The sequence below is a fragment of the Hipposideros armiger genome, unplaced genomic scaffold (assembly GCF_001890085.2).
Source record: "Hipposideros armiger isolate ML-2016 unplaced genomic scaffold, ASM189008v1 scaffold_135, whole genome shotgun sequence".
Lineage (NCBI taxonomy): Eukaryota > Metazoa > Chordata > Mammalia > Chiroptera > Hipposideridae > Hipposideros > Hipposideros armiger.
The window spans coordinates 3,254,087-3,263,011 of NW_017731485.1; the positions used below are offsets into that span (position 1 = coordinate 3,254,087).

Consider the following 8,925-nt stretch of genomic DNA (forward strand, 5'->3'; position numbering starts at 1 on the left):
AGCGCGTTCGGTTCCCCAGTGAGGTGCCCTCTTCCTAGCTTGCAACAGCCGCCGTCTCTGTGTCCTCACCAGGTGGACCAAGAGCGAGCTCTGCTCTCCTCCCCTTCTCCTAGGGACACTAATCCCATCATGGGCCCCACCCTTGTGATGGCATCTAAACCTAATCACCTCCCAAAGGTCCCGCCTCCTAACACCGCCCCACTGGGGTCGTGGGGCACAAACATTCAGTCTGCAACAGAGGCACTGGTTGAATTTGAACCCAGAACTGCCTGGTTCCCGCCTGTTCTCCTGACTCCCATGTGTATTTCTAAAGAAGTTAAAATCTGAGTCACCCAGTTACTTTGAAGGCAAAGGGCTAAGCCTTCTCACCTAATGCCTTTCACCTGCATATTTCAAACAGTGTAGAAATGGCAAGGAGAACTTTCGCAGCAGAGAAGACATACATGAAGAAACAGGCTGGGCCAGCACCAGCCAGGCAGGAAAGCACTGCCCAGGTTCCTGTGGTTTGCAGACTGTGGTTCCCAGGCTCCCAAAAGGAGGCCAGGCCCCCTTCAAGTCCAGGCTTGGAGCTGCATTTATTAGAGATGTGATAATAGGGCTTTAACCTATAGGACTTTCATGGTGGAGATCCCTGCTTCTGTGGGCAGTTGTTTGATCAGGGTACCATTTACTTGGCTGAGGTCTCATAAATGAGGCTGTTAAGGGTCCTAGGAATTATAGGGTTCATTTCTTTGGAAGAGTCTTCCCATAATCTTCCAAATTTCCTACAATGAAACACTACACTCAAAATCATTAAACCATCACGTTTTTTCAAAGATTTTATTGGGGAATTGGGGGAGGGGAACAGACAAGTTGCTGTCCTTTTGTTCTTCAGTCTAGTTGTGGAGGACATCGCTTCACTGGCCCATGTTGGTATTGTGATCATTGCGCTTTTCCTGGATGAGGCAGATGGGTCGTCAGCCACTGGACAGCCGCTCATGGTAGCTTATGGCAGCCCACTGCAGCAGAGGTTGCAGCCTACGCCTCTGCCAGCGACTCACAGCAGCCCAGCTCCAGGTCGAGCTGTTGTTCACCATCTCAGCTGTAGAGGGCGCAGTGTCACTGGCCCTCATGTGGGATCCGAACCAGGGCCCTCTGCTCAGAGTTGGCGTCCCAAGCCAACTCCTAACCAGCGCGTCACTCGGCCTGCCCTAAACCATCATTTTTTAACTGCAGTTCTAGCTGTGTGGTGTAAGGCAGCAAGGCTGTGTGTGAAAGGGTTTCTGTATTGAGAAGCACTAATTAATAACGGACGTCAGCCATACGTTTTACCCTAAGTGGACCTGGCATTTGGGCATCCTGTTCCCAGCACCTGGGGAGACCTGGGTGCTTCTCCTGACCCTCCCAGCTGATTGTGTGAGCACCAGACAAGTCCATGACCTTAAGCCCTCTGAAATCATCTAGTTTGAGCCTCCTCATTTTTCACCTGCAAAGGGAACGGAGCCCTAGATGGGGGAAGCGACTTGCTTCAATGTGTCACATCAGAGCAACAGCTCGCGCATATGCCCTCTTTACTACAGCTCAATAGGATTTCAGCAGGGCAGCAATGCTCAACCCTGCCTGTATGTTTGAATCATCAGGAAAGCTTTTTCAAAATACTGATGTCTGAGTCTTGGACCAATTAAATCAATCTCTGGGCGAGGGGTGGGGCCTGGGCAGCATATTTTTTTGTTTTCCTCAGAGGATTCTAGTGTGCTCCCAAGGTTGAGAGTCACTGATTGGGGGTGGAGGCTATGATCTCTGAACCAGCAGCATCGCCTGGAAACTAGCTAGAAATGCACGTTCTCAGGCCCCATTGTCACACTCCATCAATGTAGAGATTACATGAGATCCTGGGTGCAAAGTGCCTGCCACGGTGCCCAGCGTGTGGCTAGCGACTAGAAAAGGGGCCCGCACACTTTCCTGGGGAGGGCCAGAGAGCAAACATTTCAGGCTGGGAGGGCTGCGTGGCTCTGCTGCAGACCTAACGCATTTCCATCACTGGAGAACCTACTAGTGGACAGCGCCGACCTCTACTGATAACAGCTCAGAACTGGAGTGATCAGAAACATTAAAAGACAGGAACATGGAGGGGAAGGGTTCCCAGGATAAGGTTTCCCAAAGGGTTCAGCTTTCGTCAAGTGTTGACCACGCTGGTCTCTTATCTAAGGGCCGTGGGAAGGAAAGTGTTCACAGGAATCTCCTTAGGCTGTAGAAGAGGCTGCTTTTTCAGACAGAAATGAGCCTCCAACTCCTCAAAGATCTCCCTGTGAGGCAGTAGGGGTTGGGCAGGCAGGGGGCCCAGCCTTCCCTGCTGTTTTGCTGGCCATGTACAGCCTGTACTGGAAGTTCTGCAATCCACACAAAGTGTTTAGAGCTAACTTTTTCTCTCCTTGTTTTTATTTTATTTTATTGGCAAACAGCCATGGTCATTGGTTGCACATTGCTTTCATGCTACAATGGCATAGTTGACTCTTTTAAGGAGGGCGCAGCTCACAGTGGCCCATCGCGGGGATTGAACTCGGCAACCTTGGTGTTATCAGCACCACGCTCTAACCAACTGAGTTAACCAGCCACCCCTCTCTCTTTGTTTTTAATTGGGTAATGCCTTCAAGTGGGTCCAGAAATGTGAAATGTCTGCAGTGAGAAACCTGCCTCTTGCCCCCAGTCTCACAGTTGCCTACCTCCATTCCCACACCCACCTCGCAGGGAGCCACTGTCAGGATTCCTGGGGCTCTTTCCAGAGTTTCTTTATGTGCCTTCAAGCGAATATGACTATGGGTTCTTATTTCTCAACCACTTTTACAGATCAGGTTGCCTAGAACACACACTATTGTGTCTATGAAAATTGGTTTCACAGTGGGTTTTTGGCAGTCTTCCCATACCAGTCCTCATTCTGTTTTGTGTTTTTGACAGCTGCTTGAGCTGCACTACAAGTTCTTAGGCCACTCCCCTCTGGATCATTATTTGAGTTATTCCCATCATTTTGCAATGCGGATACATTTCTGAAACTATTTCCTGCTCCAACATTCAAACATACAGTGAAAACAAAACTGAGCATTCATTTGGAGTTTGAAATGAGCCTAACCGTTCTGTGAAAAGAAAATATCCACACCCTTCCCATCAAAACCGGAAGGCTGCCTTCTCCCTATCAAAGTTATTCTTTTTTTTTTAAGATTTTTATTGGGGAATTGGGGGAGGGGAACAGCGCTGGGGAAACGAGGGGAAGAGGAACAGACAAGTTGCTGTCCTGTTGTTCTTCAGTCTAGTTGTGGAGGACGTTGCTTCACTGGCCCATGTTGGTATTATCATTGCGCTCTTTCCGGGTGAGGCAGTTGCTCACCGGCCATTGGACGGCCACTCACGGTGGCTCTTGGCAGCTCACACCGGTTGTCGGCTGCTCACGCCAGCCCAGCTCCAGGTAAAGCTGTTGTTCACCATCGTAGCCGTAGAGGGCACAGCGTCACTGACCCTCATGTGGGATCCGACTCGGGGCCCTGCTGCACAGAGCTGGCGTCCTAAGCCAGCTCTTAACCAATGTGCCACTCGGCCGGCCCCTATTCTGTCTTTTTAGTAATCTTAGCATTGCACAAAGTCCATTTTCCGGGTTTTCAATATTCTTTGCTGGTGAAAAAGCTGAGATAATTCTCTCAGTGTGGGTCCAGATTTTTATACAGAGCCACACAGAACTCTTCTAAGGAAAATAGTGCTGGTCAGATGGGCCTTTGAAGGTATTTAAGATCTCATATGATGGGGGGCTGCGCTTCCCCGCTCTCCGCAACTAAGATTGAACACTACACCTTGAGCTGAGCGTGCGGCCAGGTGGCCAGATGGCGACTGGACTTGGAGCTGAGCTAACTGTGCCCTCCACAACTAAGATTGAAGGACAACAACTTGCCTTTTCCCCTTCCCCAATTCCCCCAATAAAATCTTTAAAAAAAATAAAAAAGATCTCATCTGAAATGCAAGCTCCCCATCCATATACACAGCAGCACCAAGGGGGTGTTAGCCTCCCCATATCTCCTTAAGTACCTTCCCACCAAGTAATCCAGGCAGTAACAGTGTTTTGGGGTATACACACACAGCCTCAGGGCAAGGAGACCTTACTATTCTCCCCAACCCTAACAAGACCAGCCTTAAACTTCTATACAGGATTTTTGGAGCTTCCCTTGACTACCTAATGGAGAAAAGTGGCTGCCCTGGGTCTGCATGGATGTGTTTCCCGAAGTTTCTGGAGGCAGTTGGCATACTTTCTGCATGATGCAGAAGATGGATTCCCATCTGTCACGAGCGGGGTAGGGAGCCAAACAGACAGTGAAAAAGGCAGTTGCTACTCGGACTCAGCTAAATTTTCTCCCAAAACATTTCATCAAGTTAACACGTGCACATAGGTTTTAAAAAACTAAAAGGCACCAAAAGCCTTAAAATGAAAAACTCAGCTGCTGTGTGTCCAGGTTTTTGTATGTACATACTCCTGGTAACTTATTAAATAATACGACACAACAACTAAGACCTTCTGGTAGAAACGCCTTGGGTGCCCAAGACTTCAGTGAGAGCATTTTTGATTTGTTGGTTTTGTTGGTTTGTTATCTTTGCTCAAAAGTACATGCACTAGCCCTGCAAACCTTCCCATAGGAGGCAGATGAAGTACTTACCAAAGTGACAGATCCGGGCCCAGCTAGAGATGAGGGCAGACCCCTGTCCTAGAGGAGCTGCATGAAACTTGAACTCTCATATCTGCTGTAGTCCGGAAGTAGCCAAACAAAGAGGGAGCCATATTCTGACAGGTGGAAAAGCGAGACTTCCCAGAGAGCCTTTCTTTGATTGGTGGAGACATTCTAGAAGGAGGAGCAGGAGTTTTCAGCAAAGTTTGCCCTGGAAGTTGATACCGTCCACCCTTTCAGAGCAAAGCTGTTGGGGAGGGAGGTGCTGGGAAAGTACTTTAGTCACAGGAGGGAAAGCATGCGTGGAGTTGCTGGAGAGAGGAGTGGGGGAAAGAAAAAAGGGTGGAAGAAGACAGAGGGGCTTTTGAGGTGAAGAAAGAAGCTAAGGGGCAGGATGGTCCACTCTTGGGCTCAGTGAACCAGTTGCCTTGTTTCTGTTGAACTGCTCAGGATTAAACATAAACTCTGATACACAATGAGCATAAACAAAAAATCCAAAGTAAATGAACTGAAACTAGCAATGTACAGACACACACACGAGATCCATGATGACCAGTTTGAGTTTATCCCATGAAAATGTAGAAGGAGAAAAATGATTTCAATGAATACAGAGAATGTAGTTAATGAATTTCAGCACTTATTCATAGGGGGACAATCCCTAGCCTCCCAAAAAGTGAAACATGAATAGAAGGGCATTTCCTAAATGTGATAAAAGGTATCTGTCAACTTATTTTGATATTGAAACATGAGAAACATTTAATGTTGAAGCGTTAGAGCCATTCCAGTTAACCAGGAATAAGGCAGTGTCACCTCTCCTAGTTATACTGTAGAAAAGGCCCCTGTCAGCCCTTTCCAGACTAACTCAAATGCAGGTGCTTTGTCTGTCTTGCTCATTACTGAATTCTACATAGCTTAGAACAATAGGACCCAACACATTAGAAGTGTTCATGGTGTTAAATGAGGGAGTGAAAAAGCCATAGCTATGAAAATGATACAGGCATACCTCAATTTATTGTGCTTTGTGGGTATTGCATCTTTTACAAATTGAAGGTTTGTGGCAAGTCTGTGTCAGCCGGGCAAGTCTATGGGCGCCATTTTCCCAACATGACTTGCTCACTTTGTGTCTGTGTCATATTTCAGTAATTCTCACAATAGTTCACACTTTTTCATTGTTATTATATTTGTTATAGTGATCTGTGATCAGTGATCTTTGATGTCACCATTGTAAATTTTTGGGGTGCCAGGAACTGTACCCACATAAGGCGGTGAACTTAATTGATAAATGTTGTGTGTGTTCTGACTTCTCCACCGGCCGGCTGTTCCCGTCTCTCTCCCTCGGGCCTCCCTGCTCCCTGAGACACAGGAGTGCTGAAATCAGGACCGTGGACCCTACCATGGCCTCTAAGCGTTCGAGTGAGAGAGGAGTCACATGTGTCTCACTTTCAAATAAAATCTAGAAAGGATTAAGCCCAAGGTGCGAATGCAAAGGAAAAGTTCTCCAAGGAAATGAAAACTGCTACTGCAGTGAACACATGAAAGATAAGAAGGCAAAACAGCCTGATTGCTGATGTGGAGAAATTTTTAGAGGCCTGGATAGAAGCCCCACCCAGAGCGAGGCCCTGACTCTCTGCAGTTCCGTGAAGGCTGAGAGGGGAGGAGGCTGCAGAGGAAAAGTGCGAAGCTGCCAGGGGCTGGTCCATGAGGTTTAAGGAGAGAAGCCATCTGCATAAGGTCAACGTGCGAGGTGAAGCACCACGTTATCTAGAAGGATTCATGAAGGTGGCTGCACTAAACCCAGATACTCAATGTAGGTGAAAACAATGAATAATTATTTTTATATATAAGTAACTAATGTTTATTTTAAAATTCAAGTAATAGAAAAATATGAAGGTAAAAAACCATTTCACATCTCACCATGAAGAGGTAACTTGCTACACACGTTATTTAAGATATTTCTCTAAGTGACTGGACTTTTTTTTTTTTTTTAAAGCTTGTCAGAGTTTATTTGAGCCAAACTGACGACAATTGCCAGGAAGCAAAGTCTCAACGGATTTTTTTGTTAGGTGTTGAGGCATGTGCCTTCTTGCCTGTAACCATAACTTCCTCCGTTACCAACCATTCGTTTATATCAGTGATCCCCAGCCAGGGACTATTGTGCCCAAGGGGCTGTTGGGCACTGTGGAGACATTGTGGGTGCCACACCTTGGTGAGAAGGAGGGGCAGTCAATGCTATTGGCATCTAGTGGGTGGATATCAGGGATGCTGTTAAACATGTTTGGTATTAATATAAATATATTTTACAAGTTAAAATGTTCCCATAGAGACCATGTAATGTTAAGAGGCTTGGCTAAGTTTCCTTGTATTTTTTGATTTCTCATTCTGATAATCAGGTTCCTGACTTCAGTGAGTTCCTTGTACATACTTCTGTCCTGTTTTTCTTTGTGCCTCCGGGGTCCTGTAACAGGGGTGCTAAAGGAAAGTCTGTTGAATGTGCACGTTTCAGTGGGAGCCATAAAACGAGCAGGATGGTTTGGAGAAACCGGCTTATAATGGCATCGTGAATATGAAGTGTGTCTTGCTTTGTCAGTAGTGGTCATGACCTCAGTACTTAGGACACTAGCATATAGGTGCTTAATAAATATTAACTGAGTGAATCAGTGACTATGAATGAGGGAATGAAACGGTTCTTTGCAAGCACGGACTATGCCCAGTTGCAGACCAGCATCTAAGTTTACATGCCGGCTCCTGCCGCAGAACGCTTCTGCAGGGAAACAAACCCCTCCGTCCCGTGGAAAGGGGAAAGCAGTGCCTGTCAATCCTAGAGACGGGCCTCGAGCCACCTCCCCATGGCCTGAGGCCCGCCGGCTTTAGGACCCAGCGCAGCGCAGGGCAAGGTTTGGAGGCGGGGCTAGGGGAGGCCGTCGCGCGCAGCTGACGTAGCCAGCCCGCGCCAGCAGGAGTGAGGACGCCGAGAGCCGTCGAGAAGCACGTTTCTCGCTCGCCGCAGCTGCCACGCACCATGGCGAGCCCCGTCCAGCAGCCTCTTCAGTCGGGCGGCAGTAAGCGCAAAGGCAAGGCTCAGTACATGCAGGCCAAGCGGGCGCGGCGCTGCGACGGCGGCGGGCCCCGGCAGTTGGAGCCCGGGCTGCAGGGCATTCTCATCACCTGCAACATGAACGAGCGCAAATGCGTGGGGGAAGCCTACAACCTGCTCAACGAATACGGCGACGACTTGTTTGGGCCGGAAAAAGTAAGGGCCCCGGGGCGGGCGACCGGACGGGCCGGCCGGCTACTAGGCCTTTGAGGGAGGCGGGAAGGCCGGTTGCCTTCACACGCATGCGCGAGTTTTGTCGCCCGCGCAATGACGAGGGGGCGTGGCCTAGCCTCTGTCCCGCCCCCTCGCGTACTCTGGGTGGCCGACCGCTGCCGGGTCCTCAGCTTGAAATGCCGAACACCTCGCGCTCCTCCTGTCCTTAATCACGGTGGCTCCGTGACTTATAGGTTGCCTCCTGTGGCCCAGGCGTTGTGTTCCTGAAGCTCTTTAAGAAACACGTGCTTCTTACGACAGCCTCATGAAGTAACGTTCACGAGGACACGGAGGGTTAAGTAGGTTAAGTGGATGGTCCAAGCTCACGCGGGCAGACAGCTCGCATCCTCGTGGCTTTTTCCATATCTCACCACCCTCTGGACACCGTGGCTGTAATAATGTGTTTGTCCTAAGCAGTAGCTCTGAGATAGTGGGTTTAGTGTCACTGCTTGTTATTTCTCAAATGCCCCTAAAAATATATTTTAAAAGCAAAAGCTTTTGTGCCAGCACCACAGTCAGTCGAATTATCCCATCACAGTTTGGGAATCGTGACATTCTTGGCATGAACACCCCCAAGAATTAGATGGAGGAGAGCAGAAGGGATTTGAATTCAGGGATTGTCACTGACTGGCTCTGGACCTTGGGCACATCATTTAATTCCGCTGAGCTAGAGAAAAAAGAAGAACGATAGCATCTCGTAAGGTTGGCTGAAAAGTTGCTTATGTCCATTAAGTACATCCTGCTGTATAATAAAGGGTCCGTAAACGTTGACAATCACTATTAGTGCCTGATTGGCAACACCATCGGTGGCGCAGAGAACCGGGCAGCACGTGCACGTCCTGTGTACACTGGTACCTTGAGCGAGCTCTTGAACTATTTCTGTTCCCCGTTCCTCAGTAGGGCAGGAGTAAGGGTTTTTTTTTTTTTTTTTTTTTT

The 8,925-nt window shown here is 48.4% G+C and overlaps 2 protein-coding genes across 4 annotated transcripts in view; one reads left to right on the top strand and one right to left on the bottom strand.

Annotated features, from left to right (window-relative positions):
- Positions 1-4,927, bottom strand: part of ACSM3 (acyl-CoA synthetase medium chain family member 3) — a 21,779-nt gene extending 16,852 nt beyond the window's left edge. Inside the window, exon 1 of one of the 2 annotated variants that reach the window (XM_019649851.1) lies at positions 4,674-4,927. The gene's annotated coding sequence lies outside the window, so the exon portion shown is untranslated. The remainder of the gene's footprint in view (positions 1-4,673) is intronic. The other variant, XM_019649853.1, reaches the window with a different exon arrangement.
- A 2,692-nt stretch (positions 4,928-7,619) lies between these two features.
- THUMPD1 (THUMP domain 1 NAT10 acetyltransferase adaptor) overlaps positions 7,620-8,925 on the top strand; it is a 5,442-nt gene continuing 4,136 nt past the window's right edge. For both annotated transcript variants that reach the window (XM_019649911.1, XM_019649912.1), the window contains exon 1: positions 7,620-7,932. In XM_019649911.1, coding sequence (XP_019505456.1) covers positions 7,702-7,932 — 231 coding nt within the window. In that variant the 5' untranslated portion in view covers positions 7,620-7,701. The remainder of the gene's footprint in view (positions 7,933-8,925) is intronic.